General features: G+C 46.5%; 2 protein-coding genes across 4 annotated transcripts in view; both read left to right on the forward strand.

Annotated features, from left to right (window-relative positions):
• LOC131068206 (enoyl-CoA hydratase 2, peroxisomal) overlaps window positions 1-18,064 on the forward strand; it is a 163,067-nt gene that overhangs the window by 17,550 nt on the left and 127,453 nt on the right. The window lies entirely within an intron of this gene.
• The window catches only part of LOC131068200 (mitochondrial uncoupling protein 4-like), a 28,437-nt gene continuing 19,591 nt past the window's right edge, over window positions 9,219-18,064 (forward strand). Inside the window, exon 1 of the mRNA XM_058003379.2 lies at window positions 9,219-9,900. Coding sequence (XP_057859362.1) covers window positions 9,300-9,900 — 601 coding nt within the window. The 5' untranslated portion in view covers window positions 9,219-9,299. The remainder of the gene's footprint in view (window positions 9,901-18,064) is intronic.

Consider the following 18,064-nt stretch of genomic DNA (forward strand, 5'->3'; position numbering starts at 1 on the left):
TCCGAAGGGGACGGTGAGGCCAGCGGCCACCCACGGAGTCGGGAGGAGTTACTTGCGGAAACCCGCCGTAGGATAGAGTGTACCAAAACTCAGTTGAGGGATTTGAGGGACTTGCCACACACACCAGAGGCTAGGAAAACTCCAAGGAGTGGGGAGGAGGCAGGAGAGGGAGAAGACACCGGGGCTGCCAGGAGTGTCGGAGGGACACCGGGGCACAGCGGTCAAGCACCCCTTATAGGATCTGACCCATCCGGAGTAGGACAACAGCCACCAGTAGTAAAAAGACAAGGCATGGCACAAAAACAAAAACTTCCAAAGTTCCATGGGGATGGGAAAGAAGACCCTGTCCGCCACTGTCGCACTTGTGAAACAATTTGGGGAGCGAATGGTGTTACCGATGAGGACGAGTGGGTAACACAGTTTCCCGCAACCTTGAGGGGCGTAGCCATCGACTGGTTTTCGGATACGGATAAGGCTAAGATTAGCACATGGGCAGACTTGAAGAAGGAATTTCAAGCAGAGTTTCGTCTCCTAAGAGACGATAATGAGATCGTAGCCGAAATCTACGGCACGAAACAGAGAAAGGACGAGACTGTTCGAACCTACAGCCGGCGGCTCAAAGAGCTGCTAGGAAAGATGGAGAACCAGCCGGCAGACGGACTGAAAAAACGGTGGTTCGTGGAAGGTCTAAAGAAATCCCTTAGACGAAAAATGAAGATAGTACCTCCCTCTTCATATTCTGACGCCTATAACAGGGCAATGGATTTAGAAAGTGAACAGAAGACGTCCAAGAAGAAGAAAAATAAATCCTCGTCGGAGGATGATTCCTCTTCTGACAAAAGTGATAGCAGTGATGACGACTCTAATCGGAAGGTACGGGCTCTCCAGAAAGATATGGAGCGAATGATGAGAGAGATAAAGGCAACCAAAGGAAGCACAAGCAAGGGTGACGAAGGGGAGTTATGGTGCATGGACTGCCGTACCGACGGACACACCAAGGGGTCTTGTCCGAAAAAAGCATTTTGCGATATTTGCCAGATTGCCGGGCACCTTACCAAGGAGTGTCCGTACAATATGAGGACACGTAACCAACAGGTTCTCTTTACAGAACCATCTGCATCAGCCGGCACGTCCCAGCCTGCGAGCAACAACGCCTCATCTGGCGGCTATCGAAACAACAGGCGAGGAAGAGGTAATAATAACAATACGAATAATAGAAGCCGAATCCAATACGACGCTAAAGGGCGGCCGATGATACAATGCCGAGCTTGCAATCACTGGGGGCATTTCGCCAGAGACTGTACAGTGGAGGAAGCACCACAAAAACTTTGCAAGTGGTGCGGTCCGGGGGACCATGATGATGGCAATTGTCCCAAATCTGGCGTGAACCTGTTGAATGTAGAAACGGAGGATGTACTCGCCATAACAAGGTCCAAGACGAAAGCAGCCACTTATCCAGATCCCCACACGGAAAAACGAAAGGCACTGGAGGCACGAGCGGAATTGGAGAAGGAGATGTCAACGAGCAAGGATGCACAGGGGCTTGCGGGTACTTCTCGCTCTGAAGGAGAAACAAACATTATAAACCAACTGTTACAGGTCGAGATACCCGTCAAAATGAAGGACCTCCTGGAAAGTATGCCGCACTTGCGAGCGACATTGTTGCAATCCGCAATGATAACCCCAGTAGGCCAACCAATACATGGCAAGGACAACCTTGGCGAGACAGCGGCAGACCCATTAAACCTAACGATCAATAATGGTAGACACCCAGCAGTGGTGGAAATGGGTATATTGGGCACCATCCTGACCGACACAATTGTCGACGGCGGGTCGGGAGTAAATGTCTTGCCAGAGGAAACATGGAAAAAATTGGGTAAACCTACTCTCTGGCCGTCCACCTTTAATTTATTGGGAGCAGACCAACACGGCATCAAGCCGCTTGGCACACTCATGGCGCAATCAGTGACGATCGGAACACAGCGGTTTGTCTTGAATTTTGTGGTCATCCCATTGAAGAAGGGGTATGATGCCATCCTCGGCAGAGGCTGGTTGGTGGCGGCCAAAGCAAACCACAATTGGAAGAAGAACACCTTGTCCATGGAAAAGGCTGGCAGAAGGTATACCATTGACCTCAAAACTCAACTGGTCAGTGAAGAGTTGGCGTTAGAGTCAGAGTCCGACGGAGACAACGACATCGACGAAGGAAAAGATGGCAGGGAACCAGATGACGAAGGCATCTTAGGAATTCAAGCCTGTTCTGAGGATGAGATGGATTCTTTGAAAGGGCTCTTCCATTGGCAAATGGAAGACTATGAATTATTGTACGGGTGCAATATGTTGGGGATTGAAGGACCTGACATGAACGAGTTTCCGCCAGAATACGGACAATACAAGGGAGGGGATGTCCCTATGGATGATGCACCAGCGCACCAATTCGACAAAAGTAAGCCCATAAGATACGAAGAATCCGCACTTCAAGTTACAAACCTTGGAGAAACTTCAGAACAGAAAAATATTCTAGTCGGGGACGACTGGAATCCGGTCTTGAAGACGGCGGCGTTCAAAATCTTCACAGAATACAAAGATGTGTTCGCTTGGACGTATAAGGACCTCAAAGGGGTACCACAAGAACTTTGTGTACATCGGATCCCTCTGGTTCCCGGAGCCGTGCTCGTACGGAAGCGGCCATACAGGATGAACAAAAATTATGCGGCCAGGGTAAATAACGAAATTGACCGCATGCTTGAATCAGGGATTATCTTCAAGGTCCAGACGAGTGAATGGGTATCACCCATTGTGATATCCTTGAAAAAGGAGGCTGATCAGATAAGAATCTGTGTAGACTTCAGGTGTTTGAATGCTGTCACAATTAAAGATCCATTTCCCATACCATTCACAAACACCATCCTCGAGGAAGTCGCGGGTCATGAAATCTATTCATTTATGGATGGATTCTCCGGATATAATCAAATTTCCATTGCAGAGGAGGACAAATTGAAGACCACCTTTGTCGTAGAAGATGGCGTCTATGCATACAACCGGATGCCATTCGGGTTGTTCAACGCGCCAGCTACCTTTCAACGGATAATCCTCCATATTTTCGATAAAATGTCCGTAGGAAACTTCAAAGCATTCTTGGATGATTGGTCCATTTACAGCACGGAGGAGGCACATCTGGCCGCACTTGGCGAATGCATGGAGAGATGCCGACGAGCCCGCCTCGCCCTAAATCCCAAGAAATGCAGATTCATGGTGCCTCAGGGCAAGTTACTAGGGCACATCGTCTGCAAGGCTGGACTGAAGACGGACCCTGACAAAGTACGGGTCATTGTGGAGATGGAGGCGCTCGACGATGTCACTGGCGTCAAGTCATTTCTTGGACACATCGGGTATTATAGGCGGTTTATTAAGAACTTTGCCCAAGTATCATACCCACTTGATAGGCTGACACGAAGGGGGGAACCGTACGTCTGGGGGATGGCCCAAGAAGAGGCTTTTCAAGAGTTAAAGTCACGGTTGGTGGGTGCGCCAATCTTGACATACCCGGACTGGGACAAGGAGTTCCATGTACATGTCGACGCATCCAACTTCGCCATAGGGGCCACCCTGGCACAGGTTGGCAGCCACGGGCTGGACCACCCAGTGTATTTTGCAAGTCGACTCTTGTCAAACGCAGAGAGGAACTACAGCACGACGGAGAGAGAAGCCCTCGGCATGGTATACTCCGTCCAAAAATTCCGACATTACCTATTGGCGACACCATTCACATTTTATGTGGATCACCAGGCGTTGATGTATTTGGTGAACAAGCCAATCATCCAGGGGCGGATTAGTCGATGGCTGTTACTGTTACAAGAATTTACGTTCAACATCATTGTCAGACCTGGCAGGAGCCATGTCATAGCCGACCAGCTATCACGGATCAAGTCTGGAGAGCCGGCCGAAGGCGTTAGTGAGGATTTTTCGGACGCCCATCTTTTCCACATTGCCATCCTTCCTCATTGGTACACGAGTGTGGGTGAATCCTGTCAACGTCAAAATTTCCTAAGGAAATGTCAGCAGGCGAAAGACGGAAACTTGTATTAAGAAGCCGAACATTCCAACTTATAAATGGCCTTCTCTACAAAATGGGACCTGACCAGATCCTACGACGATGTGTCTTGGAAGAGGAAATCCCAGGAGTATTGAGAGAAGCCCATGAAGGGGCCGCTGGAGGACACATGGGACCGGATACGACAGCAAGGAAGGTCCTACTAGCGGGCTTGTGGTGGCCGACACTGCATAATGACGCCAGAGAATGGGTGACAAGTTGTGATACATGTCAGCGTGCTGGGCGACCGTTAAAGAGAGATTTCATGCCACTTAACCCGTCGCATGCTCAAGAGTTGTTCGAAAGATGGGGGTTAGACTTCGTTGGTCCATTGAAACCGAGTCGCGCCCGACGATGTAGATACATTGTCGTGGCGACAGAATATTTGACCAAATGGGTCGAAGCGAGGGCTTTGGCAGACAACTCCGCCGTCAGTACAGCGAAATTCATTTATGAACAGATTATCACGCGGTACGGAATACCTATTCAACTGACAAGTGATAGAGAGGGGACTTTGTAAATCATATTATTCGACTACTGACAACCGAGTTCAAAATTTTTCATTCCCTATGAAGTCCGTACTATCCCAGGGCAAACGGTCAGGCTGAGGCGACCAACAAAATCATGGTGTCGGTAATTTATAAGTCCTGTGGGGTTGAAAAAGAAGACTGGGAGGAGCGTCTGCCGTCGGTACTTTGGGCGTACCGAACAACTTACAAAGTAACCACCGGGCAGACACCTTTCCAATTGATGTACGGCCAGGAGGCTGTGGTACCGGTGGAATTCATGGTGCCAAGTCTCAGAATCGCTATTGACAACAGGCTAGGCGACATGGAAAGCCTTCGAGAGAGACTATACGCCCTAAATAAGTTGGATGAAAGACGGACAATGGCACAATGGGTGACAGACGTGGCCCAGCAACGAAGGAAACATTGGCACGACCAACACATTCGGCGGGCGAGGTTCACCCCGGGGCAGTTAGTCTTGAAATATAATGGACGAAACGAAATTAAACCGGGGAAATTCAAAGTTCGATGGTTAGGGCCCTTCCGGATACGTGAGGTCAACATGAACGGGGCGATAAAGTTATGGACGCTGGACGGGAAGGAGATACCAGACGCAGTCAACGGGTCCAAACTGAAGGTCTATCACGAACGGAGGGAACCGGGAACCTCTAGTCAGACGGTCGTAGCTAAAAATTAGAAAATTTGAAAAAAAAAGTATATATAAAAGAAAAATTGAAAAAAAATTGAACAAAGAATAAAAACAAAAAAACAAAAAAAAACAAAAAAAAACCAAAAAAAAAAAGAAAAACGAAGAAGAAAAAGACCACCGTACGGTGGACATGCGGTGGCACCACCGACGGTGGAAGCCACCGTGCGGTGGAAGTCATAAAGCCGCGTGAACATAAAGTCGCCCAAACGGAGGAAAAACAAAACACACACCACCACGCGGTGCCAAGGGAAGAAACACAACCGCCGAACCCCGCACCACCACGCCACCACGCAACGCCGCACACCGCCGAGGAGAGGTAGAAGCTACCACGGCAAGGAAGGGAAAGAAGGAGATGCACCGTGCGGTGGAAGAAAGAAGTTGAATTTTGTGCGAACACCGTGCGGTCAATAAAAATGCACCGCACACAGGCATATCACCGAGTCACCGCACGTTAAAATAAAGGACACCGCACGTTAAAAACAAAGAACACCGCACCCTTAGACACTGCGTTTTCAAAACATACTGTCGTTCGGTTCGTCTGTGCGGGAAACTTTCAAGACATACTTCTCTTGCTCTGCATAAAGGAACTTGCCTATAGCGTAGGCCGCTTGTGTGACGGCCAAGGGTTCGAATATTTTCTGCAGGACGACGTAATTAAAGGGCGTCCCACCGCTGGATTTTTTTTGGCACATTAAAAGTTTGTTTTGGCGGAAAATACGTTGCTATTTTGCCTCGGTTGATGCATATATCAGCAACGGTAGCTTTGTGGTTGGAGATTGTATTCAGCACATCAGCCAAGGAATACAAGGAGAAGACGACTTTCATTAAGAGCGGCTTCTACAGGCGGAGGAGGTGGTGCGGGGATTGGAAATAACGGTGGTGCGGAAGGTGGAGGCGACGGAGCGGGCGAGGGGAATGAGCAGAACAGGTCGGAAGCAATGATGGCGCGGGCGGTGATGGGAAGGCCGCTGGACAGCATTCCCCAAGATTTGCAAGGGCAAGGCCTGCAATGAGGGAATCGTTTGTAACATCAACAAGCGCTCGACGATCTCTGCCTCATACTCGTGTCACTTGAAAACAAAAATGATTTTTTTTTTTTTTTTTCCAGGCTTAGAGGCATTGTTTTGACAGTTTAATGCGGTTGCTGGAATCTATTTTCAGATACAAAGTGCGGGATGTGGGCGGAGGAATTAGGCTCAGGGGTCTTTTTTTTTGCTAGCTGGAGGTAGTTGTAATCACCGCCGTACGGCCTATCTGTTAGGAGGTACTTAGGTGCTTTCCGTTCGACAAGGCAAAATCAAGAAGTGGTTACCAAGTAGTAGTAATGGAGTCTGCGGGAAAAAGGACTTGGAAAAAACAGTTGCAAGATAGCAGCAATATGAAGCCAGATACACGTATTCTTCCTTCGGGGGTTCGAATAGCAGGGAGCACAATAGATGCCAGGCAGAAAAAAAAGACACCACAGCAGCCTGCTGCACGAGGGAAGAACACCTTGACTTCACAGAGTATCATCTTTGAGGGATTAAATGGGGCGGAATGTCGGAAATGGTGGCAAGAGACGCCGGATGATGATTTGGTGAAGACAAGTCTTCGCAAAGCAGGGGTAGAATGGGCTATCCGGATCCCTGTGTTCGCCATTCGCGAGTACGTGGGAGCATTGCGATATATGGTTGATACCTTTGATAGCCACTCACGGACGAGCACATTTGAGTACCTTGGGAAGGATATCACCATATCCTTCAAACCTGCAGATTTCACGAGAGTATTTGGCATCCCAGGCATACATGGCAAGAAAGTGGACTTGAAGGCCAAGAAGATGACACGGGAAGAAAAGGAACATTGGATTACGCGAGTGTCCCGAGACTTGACCCCAGCAGAGTTGGCGAGCATCGTAGACGCCACGAAGGGTCGTGGGATGCGTAGGTCCTTTGTCGCAGAGGGTCATTGGCGGTGCATTATGGACGTCATCAAAAGCAGGTTGACAGGGTCTGGTAGGGCATCAGACATCGCTCTACCACAGATCGTATTGATGAATGGGTTGATGAACGGCGTCGTATATGATTGGGCTACCTTGTTATCAGAGCGGATGTGCGCATTCTTGATGATGGAGCAACGCACCTTTTACATGCCCCACTATGCCATTGGACTGTTCTTGGAGGCTACGCGGGAAGCAGTGCCAGAGGCTGAGTTGGAGGTACGGCCACAGGGACCTTTGGCGGAGGGTGAACCTCCTATCATGCATTGGCGACACCTTGACATTGGCCACTCTTCCGCGAAGCGGAAAAGGATATTAGAGACCACCTCAGCAGAACCTGATAGTGGGCGAGAAACTTCTAGCAGTGCAGAGGATTCAGAGGATTCGGAGGATGAGGATGACAGCAGCAGTCGGGCCACAGACGAGGGGAGGATGGAGCCCGCCGGAGAGCGAGTGTTGTTTGCACCACCCACACTCCCACTTGGCACACTTGTGGGGTCGTCGGCGGGCAGTACTTCGATTCCGGCATTTGGGCAGAGCCGCACGCCCGTTACACTCGGGCCCATGCAGCCGGCCGCATCACCTTCCGCCATACCACCGCAGCAGGCTCGTGCACCAGCCGCGGGACCAACTCCGGCAGAGGCATGTACTGACAGCAGGGCGGAGTTGTGTGGTCCACCGCAGGGAGGCGTGGCAGAGGAGATGGTTGAGACGGAGCCTCAGGTGCGACTGGACGTTGTGGGATCTGAGGCAGTGGTGACGGTTGCTGCCTCCTTGTTGGAGGAGCCCATCGCAGGACATGGTTCCGAGGGGGCGAGAGGGTCGGAGGTGTTGAGTGCAGCTCCATCGGTGGCGGCTATGGGGAGTTGGCTGACCTGGAGATTCCAGATGACAGTGATGCCACCCATAGGAGCAGCTGTATTCTCACCTCGGCGAGAGCCTCCCACTGAGGTGGTGGCTCTGGAGGATTCCTCGGCGGAGACGCAGGCACCAGCAGAGGGACAGGTGACTGGAGAGGGTGTTCCTACCGGCCCAGAGTAGGCCACTGCTACACTTGAGGGGGCGGGGGAGACACCATTGTGCCAGCAGGATGCAGCAGGTGTGGTCCCTGAGGAGACTTTTGAGTTACCATGTGGGTTTCCTGTACCTACATCGGGGCTGGATGGGGAGGATATTGAGGTTTACTTGGCAGATATGGTGATGAGGGGTCGGCGAGTGGTGGCCGCGGCTCAGACACGAGCTCTGCAGCAGGCTGTGGAGGAATTAGAGCAGGTCCTCCAGTTTATGCGAGACGGCTGTCCCGCAGCTTTCACTACATGTTTTGAGGCACGAGGGTGGCCAGTTATCGAGACGGATGCGATGTTGGAGGCTTGGAGTGTGCCTCAGCCCGTTGTGGAGAGTAGGGTGACGACTCTTGTCCGGGAGATTGAGCAGGTTTACAGGGAGGCCTACTATGCCTTACGCCAGACGCAGCATGAGTCTGCGGTTCGCGAGGCTGCTCGAGTTGAGTTAGAGCAGGACATGGCCAGACAACAAGCCTCGTGGGCAGCCGAGAGATCACAGTTGGTAGCACAGCTTGAGACAGCCCGCGCAGAGAAGGTTGCGGTGGACACCCGTCTTTCGGAGGAGCAGAGTGCGCGGAGTCTCGTCCAGCAGGTATTAGATGTTGTTCAGGCTCAGTTGGTTCGCCTGACAGAGTCCGCCGATACCAAGGAGAAGGAGCTACTGGAGGCTGCGCTTATGGTGAAGACGGCCTTAGAGAAGGTGTTGGTGGCAGAGCGGGATGTGGCAGCACGCACCCAGCAGGTCTATGAGCTCCACGCCCGCCTGGCGGCCCAGACACCCGCATCTCAGCCTTCGACTTCAGGGACGCTTCCTCAACCCCCTCCTTGACTTTGTTTTGGATGTATATATGCATTGACTCACATTCCTCTGTATCTCCTCCTATTTTCACCTGTCATGAAACCCACTTTCTGGGCAACAGAACAGTAAAACCCCCTTTTTTTACAGAGAAAAATGGTGTTGAAGGCCTTTGTGGAAGGAGGCATAGCCTCAGTAGTAGCAGGGTGTTCCACTCACCCGCTGGATCTGATCAAAGTGCGAATGCAACTGCAAGGGGAGCTCAATGTGGGTGCTCCAAAGGGAGGGCCGCTGGCTGTAGGGATCCGTGTGATTCAGACCGAGGGTTCCATGGCGCTCTTTTCTGGGGTTTCTGCAACTATGATGCGGCAACTGCTTTATTCGACTACAAGGATGGGGCTTTATGACATCTTTAAGGAAAATTGGAAGGAGAAGGGGAGTTCTAACCTTCCCCTGTTTAAGAAGATCGCGGCGGGTTTGCTCGCCGGTGGCATTGGGGCCGCTGTGGGAAACCCTGCGGATGTGGCGATGGTGAGAATGCAGGCGGACGGACGGCTGCCTTTGGAGCAGAGGCGGAATTACAAAAGTGTTGCTGATGCGGCGGCGCAAATGGTCAGGCAGGAGGGCGTCACTTCGCTCTGGACTGGTTCGGCTTTGACGGTGCAGAGGGCTATGATTGTGACGGCTTCGCAGTTGGCTTCTTATGACCAGTTCAAGGAGAGCATTCTTTCGCATCATTTAATGGCAGACTTATTCTGTTACTTCTTTTGTGGTTGCATTGTGCATTGCTGTTCGATTCTTGTATTCTTCCTGTTTACCCAGTGAGGTGAACAATCCTTTGCAGTTGTCCTCCTTTAATTTCCTCTTTTCAATCTACCTTCCATCCTTATGCATGCTTGGCAGCTTCCTTAGCTTTCCTATTTCGGAATTTCCCTTCTTCTCGAGCCCCTTAGGTTGCTTTTGCTTTAAGATAACTATTCTCTTGGGGCTAAACATTCTGGGAAGCCATACACAGAGCCATGCCTATATTTAATGGTAAATTCTCATGATCTACCTTTTGATCCCATTCATAATTTCCACTGATGGTTGTATGGATGGGATTTCTTAGTGCCATTTCTACAGATCTGAGAATATGTGAGATTGGTAAAACTGGGAGTAGTATAAGATACCATTATATAATTTATATAATTCCTAAGAGAATCTCTGATTTATCAAGTGGTATCCTAATTTTGAATTTTCAGAGTGAGCGCTTACATTCTAACCGACACTGGAATAGCAAAGGGTTCCTCTATTGGGTCAAACCATTTGTCCCCTAGCTTCATGAATGGTCCAACCTGGTTCATTATCCTTGGATTAATAAAACACAGATCATCCTTGTTAGTACAAAGTTTGGATGTGATTCAGAACTTCCAAAATTATCATCGGGATTTCCTTCTAATATTTATCATGATCCCTTGGAGAAGCTTAAAACTTCTCCTTGCCCTTCTACTTAATAAGATTCTCCTTATTGTTGATTGTAAACAGAAGGGCACACAGAAACTGAATACTTCGATTCAAAGAATGCTAATAGTGGGAGCAGAACCAGCACCAATCCAGTGAAATATGAGATGAAACAAAAAAAATACAAAAAACTGAAATTGTTTGATCTAGATGGTTGAAGCAGAACGAATGCCAAACCAATAGAAATAAGGCTAAACAGAGACAAAGAAAACTGAATACACTGCTAATGCAATCTCAGAGTCTGCCATGAACCTGTTGACGTGTATTTTGTACACGATCATACACAGAATAAAATACCATTAGGCATCTTATCCTCTCTTGAGAAAATAGTCTCTAACTGCTGAAGATCTGCAAAAAAGGATCAGTTAGGTGGACTCCAAGGTTCTTTTAGTGGGGTCTCCACGTGTGGACAAGCTTTTTAGTGGTATGATGTGATTTGCTGTTTCCTTCAAGGCTTCTTACGGATTCAATAGTTCGAAGGTTTTACTAATCTAAAAGGAACTTTCAAAAAAAAGGAAAAAGGACAGGGTTTGAGAGGTCTAATCTAGTCTAACCCTATGAACGACTTAGCATGAATGAGATTTGGCAAGACTCAACCAATTTCAATTTTGCCATAAGATAACAACTCAACTGAAATTAGTGCGATCTTCTAAGGTAATAATGGTGTTCAATGCATCAAAGGTCAAGGACACTACTACGAAGGTACATATCCTAGATGCGAAAATGCTTGAAGGTTAAGGACTCAAAATGTTTTCCAGTCGACCACGCAAGGCGTTCCTACAATCAGCAAGAAGCTAGTGGTTTGGATTGCGAATCCTACCAAATATCAAATCTCACACTTAGTCTTTCAAACAAACTACTTTGATTGAGCGTGATTCAAGTACATCCAACAACCATGAAGATAACTCAAGAAACTTGCAACAAAACACCATAACTTCAATATTTTATTGATTTCCAAGTCATCATATACAACAATTGCTTGAACTTCTCTCTTCAAGACTCAATCTTGCTACAACATAAAAATTGCTTACAACTCTATTCTCTATTTCTCTATTGACTATTCTGATACAAATGAAATGAAAAATGGGGGTATAAATAGCATCCCCAGTTACAATGAAAGGTCCAGATTGAAAGTAAATCGATGGACAAGATCATGACACCTAAACCCTAATTAGGGTTTGTTACAAATGACCTCCTTTTTACTGAACAATATTAAATATATAGCCAAATATTAAATTTGGCACAAAAATCTAGGAGGTATCAGCCAATGAGAATTAAGATGTCATGTCATCTGTAACAACCTTTCATCTAGAATCTTATTCCCCTTCCAATTTTCTTTTTTAGCATATGCAATGAATTTTGTCACAATTCCTTCGATTTCTGTGCTTGGAATCTCGGGAAGATTCTTGATACTCTCTTCTAAGTGGATAACCTGATCAAATGCATCTAGAAGAGCTGTGTCCCAGGTAGGTTCAAGTTCCTTAGTTCTATCAATTAGGAGCATGGTGGCATACATCTGATCATACTGCTCATCTGTAACATCTGCGTCCTTGCGAAAGATGATCTTGATTCTATCTTCAAATTCTTGTAAATCCACATCTGTCTCGACCTCGATCCTTCTGCCAAGAATGGTACGAAGTACCTCAAATACTCTGTCCTGGATCGGATTGATCACTTCCTCAACTTGACCACATCTAACACTGATGTCCTCAAAGAGAACACTCTTTATATGGAGTAAGGTTGACCACTGAAACAAACTGTGAGAATCGCCTTCCAAGATCTTCTCTTGTGCTAAAATTCTTCTGGATGTATGTCTTATAACTTTCAAGACAGGAATGACAACGTCCTTGGTGTGGGCAAATGCAGCTACTGTTGCCATCAATCTGTGGATTATCTCAAGAACTTGGATAGCCTGATGGGTGATCTTCGACATCCTTGTAATAAACTCAATGGCCACCGTGTGAGATCTATCCATCCAATTACATGTACGCTGAACCATATTCCTGAATCTTTCTGCTTCATTGATTGATTGAAGGGGCAATGCCTGCAATGGTGATCTAACTGGATCCTGACGTCCCAAAGGTTCATTGATGTGACTGAAATATGTCCTCCATGCACCAACCTCTCTCTCAAGCTTTCTATTCTTTTCTACTTCTTCTCTAAACTTATCCTTCAATGCCTCAAATGTGTCGGTGGCATCATCTAAAGTCTGCTCTGCTGTGGATGGTCCTAACTCAATAGTCTGTATATGATAGTCTTCTGCTAGGATCTCACCCTCATATTTGTCTGCTGCCGGTGTAGCTATCTGCAGTTTTCTAGATCCAGTCTCATCTCGAATCATCTTGGACATCTTTGTAGCCTTCTTCTTCTCTGTTGTCATATGCGAGCGTCCAACAAGGCTCTCTAGATCGATTGCACTGTCCTCGTCCTCAATTACGATCACCTTAGTCAATCTTTCCTTCAACCAATCTGGGATATTTGATCTTGTCTCTTGAACTTGAATTTCTTTGTGTACTACTTCTTCTTGTCTGGGAGGAGATGTTACTTCATTATCATTATCTAAATCATAGTCTTGGAGAGATCCATCGGATGAAACATGCTGTGCCTGTTCTTCCTCCTGTCTGTCATTCTGTACCATCGATTCCATGGATTCTTCCACTCGAACTGTTTTATCTTCTGGCCTGGAAGAAATACCTGGTGTCTGATCTTTGTTGGCACCTTGCTTTTTCTTGGAAGGTTCTTTCTTTTCTGATCTTTCCTTTCTCTTTGAACCTCTCGAATGGAGATTGCCCTCACTGGCACATCGAAGGTTACCTTCACCTGAATTCCTAGGATTAGGATTGCCTTCACTAACACTGGCTCCACCTTCAGCTGGCTTTTCTTCCAAAGTAAAAGACATGGCTATGCCTTGTTCTCTCAACTTCTGATGTTGAATGTCTACCCATCTGCGAGTACAAGACAAGACTGGTGCCATCAAATCATCTAAATCCACGGCTTCGGGCTCATTCCAATTCAAACTTATTGCTTTGCTCTCTCTATCATATGAAGATTGGATGTGCCTGCCGTTGTCCTGAGCTTGGTCGGCTACTCTGTAAATCTTACATTTCCTGATGAAATCCAAAGGTAATCTAGAATGTATCTTTCGTTTCACTTCGAGATCATCTAGGAGATTCATCATAAAATCTTCAATTTGGTACTCATGTCTAAATCTTCTACCGACTGTCTCCTCTAAATGTCCATGTGGATCAAAACTATTCCTCCAAGCAAAAGATGAAAAAGGATACAAGGCTAACTCCCTCTCTGCGTCATCCATGGCTGAGACATTGGGACATACCTCACTTGAATTACCCAAAATAATAGGTACCTGAACTCCATTCTGATGTTTGTGTCTGAATGCCTTCACATATGCTGCCAACTGCCTTGTTACTTCAAGTAACACAATCCTGTCTGTCGGGTATCTTGGCAACATGTATGGAGGTAAAGGACATCCATACACTCTAATGTAAGTGAACTTAGGAAACTGAATGAACCAAGCACCGTACCTCTTGATTAACTCCTGGGCATCCTGAGATAATCTGTTGTGAATCCCTCCTTGCAACGTCCTGGTGATATTCATCGTGAAAGTATCATTGATTAACTTGTAGTTCTTCCCTGGTGGATGATGCAAGTAGGTATAGGATTCACAAACTCTGACCTCACCGGGTCCTCTTCCAATCACTCCTCTGTGAGGTAGTCCTGCGTACTCAACGCTCCTGATTAAGGCATAGATGACATATGAACTCATGTGGAAGGACTTAGTGGCCCTGAGTCTTCTCAACTGTACGTCTAAGCAATGGCTAATTATCCTAGCCCAATGTATTGTACCCTTCCCTTGAACAATCACCTGGATGAAATAAAACATCCATTTCTCAAAATAGAAGGCATGAGGTGCTCCTGTGACTCTGTTGAGCATGGTGATCAAATCTCTATACTCCTCTTGGAAATCAATCCTGTGCGGTGTGTTCGGTACTTTGCTCAGACGGGGACGACTCTTGAGTAGCCAGTTCTTGTTGATTATGCTTAGACAAGCATCTGGATCATCATCGTACACTGATCTGGCTCCTTCAATGCTCTTGTATATCATGTCCCTGTGCTCTGGAAGATGGAAGGCTTCACTGATGGCCTCCTCTGAAAGGTACGCCAAAATATTTCCCTCATTGGACACAATGGTCCTGGACTGTGGATTGTAATGACGGGCACACTCGATCATCAACTCGTGACACTGAATGGCTGGAGGAAAACCGGCCGCCTTAATGATGCCACTTTCTATTATTCTCCGGGCGACAGGTGATGGCTTGCCGATGTAAGGGACCTCTCGGAACTTCTTCGTGTTAAAGTTCCCCAAGTTTGTATCTCCAATGTTGCTCCACTTGGACACGATCTTGGTCTCCACCTCTTCAGTCTTCTGATCTTCTTTCATGAGAGCCGAGCGACTGGTGGATGCTCCCGCCTTTGGGGTCGCCATACCTACACAACATTTCATTATAAGAAATAGATTTTTGAAATAAATAACGTAGATAAGAGAGATAGATTTTAGGAAACCTCATGATAAGTCCCTAGAGTTATCATTTCCTAAAATACAACGATTGAGCTAAGAGATTTAAAGAATCAAAATTTCAAAATTTGAAATATGACGATGAATGAATAAAACAATAATAATTAAATCGCCATACCTCGACAGAGAGCTAACTCTAGAATGCAAAAACAAAATTCGCCTAGGCAAAATTTGAGGTATAAGATAATCTTCAATATGGTTCCCTCAAAATATACTTCGCCACCTCTGGATAGAATGTGATCTTCACTTATCGCCTTGGACGTGGTCTCAAATGGATCTTCAAATTCGCCCTCGGTGTGGTCTTAGATGGATCTCCAAGTTCGCCCTTGGTGTGGTCTTCAAATTCGCACAAATAAATCTCCAAGTCTTTAGCAAATTCGCCTTAGGCGTGATCTTCAAATTCGCACCACCTTTGGTTTGGAATCGCACCACCTTTGATAGCTAAGCGCGCCACCCTTGGATGAATGAAACTCGCACCACCTTGGATAATATTCGCACTCCACACAAGATGATACTAGCGCCACCTTTGGTTTGAAATCGCACCACCTTTGAACACACTTCGCACTATATTCGCCTCTTCTTGATTCGCATGAAGGAAGGTAAAAATGATTATGTAAAAATGAACGTTTCACTCCCCTTATAAATAGCGCTCATACCCTTTCACCTCTTAGGCCGACTTTGACAAATAAAACCATTTTTTAAATGATTTGCAATAAAATAACAAGGCCGACTTGCCTAATTGGGCGCTTCAAACCGATTTTTATATTAATTAAATAATTAATTATTAATGCCTTGCGTTTTTTTTAAATGAGAATTTCGATTTTTAATAAAGGCAAAATATAATTAATAAAAGATAACGCCATATTAAATGCTAAATAAAAATGGATTTTCAATTTTTAATCGATTTAGCATTTAAGGAAATTTAAATTTGTTTGTTTGGCGCCAAAATTGGAAAACAAAGGGACGTACCTCATCGCTCTGGTCCCTTGGAGAGGGACAGGAGCGATTCACTATCTTTGGCATGATTCTTGCATTTCTTACGTCCAACTCCTTCATCTCCACGTTAAAAATCGACCACCTTGATGGTCCTTCGAATTTGATCGCCTTGTGTGCGCATATGGGTGTCCTTTAAGTGCATATCGCCCTGGTCCTTGTCCAAAGGACAGGAGCGATCTTGATTTTTTCACGTTCAACATGCATTTTGACCTTCGAAATATCATTGCTTGTGTCCTTTGCGCTTATTTCCACTTGCTTTTGCAAGGTACTTTCGATGTTATAAGGATCATCGCCCTTGTCCCTTGAAGAGGGACAGGAGCGATCCACATGTTTTCCTTGGCCTTGTCAACTTTGTACTTCGATCTTCATGGTAATGTCCTTCAAACGTCGTCCTTCACCTTACCTAACCTTGCTTCGCTTTGATCTTTGAAGGGACGGGAGTGTTTTAATAGCATCGCCTTGGTCCTTGTCCAAAGGACAGGAGCGATCTTGATTTTTTCACGTTCAACATGCATTTTGACCTTCGATCCTTCATTGTGATGTTTTCCAAACGCCTTCCTTTGTCTTGCTTAACCTCGCCTTGTTTCGATTTTGGAGGAATATGAGCGCTTTTGATAGGATCGCCCTGGTCCTTGTCCAAAGGACAGGAGCGATGTGGGGCCTTTACACCATTTGGCGATGTTTGGACGTTCAACTCTCTTGTTTATCACCTTGTTGTCATACCATGGACCCTCCAGAACATTGCAATGTTTTGTCCTTACGTAAATTTTGCATAAAATGGGCAATGCATCTAACATCGCCCTGGTCCCTTCCTGAGGGACAGGAGCGAAGTTCATCATTATATGCTTGTTCTTGTTTGTACCAACTTGCAATCAACTTCATTGCGTGAAATGACGTCCTTTCGACCTTCTTGGTTGCTCGAAACTTTGTTCGCCTTTTGAAATCTACGCCATTATGTAGATATCGCTCTGGTCCCTTACCAAAGGACAGGAGCGATCTAGGTCTTTAGAGTACAAATCCTTCCATGTGATGACCTTTGTAACGTTTGCGCCTGGTGGAAATGCCTTGAAATGTCCTCGCCACCTTTTGTCCTGGCTTGGATCGGTCTTGAACCTTGGAGGGACGACCTTGAACTTGAGAGGGACGTATCTTCACCCTTGTATCGCCCTGGTCCCTTGGAGAGGGACAGGAGCGATTTTTCCCCTGTGGCTTTCATCTTACTTTGCCATGCTCTAAGTTTATATTCAACGGACTCGTCCTTCTTCCCTCCATTCGTTCATGCCTTGACATCATTTGTAACTTTGCAAGAAGAGCAATTATATCAAAAATCGCTCTGGTCCCTTCCTGAGGGACAGGAGCGAACTAGGCATTTAGCACTGTTATGGACGTCCAAAAATCTTCAATTTATATTCAATGCGTTCATCCCATGTTCTCCTTCGTTTTTGAACGTAAACTTGTCTTGACCCTTGTCTGGTTTTTGCAAAATGGAGGGAATCGCTCTGGTCCCTGGGAGAGGGACGAGAGCTACTAGGTACCTCGCCCTGGTCCCTTGGAGAGGGACAGGAGCGATTTAGTCAATATAGGTCATTTTCTCCATTTTTTGCATCTCAAATTATATTCATTTGGCAAAGTATCTTCCTTCGGACGTCCTCCAGTTGCTGAGCTATCAAAATCTTGCATGGGCATGGCGAAATTTGAATTGTAGCTCCGGTCCTTCACTGAGGGACAGGAGCGATTTTCCTTCTGGAGACCTTTCTGTGCTCATGAAAATCTTCAATTTATATTCAATGAAAAGATCTCGTCGTTCTTCATCACTTCAAACGTAAAATTT

Source organism: Cryptomeria japonica, chromosome 1, assembly GCF_030272615.1.
Source record: "Cryptomeria japonica chromosome 1, Sugi_1.0, whole genome shotgun sequence".
NCBI lineage: Eukaryota > Viridiplantae > Streptophyta > Pinopsida > Cupressales > Cupressaceae > Cryptomeria > Cryptomeria japonica.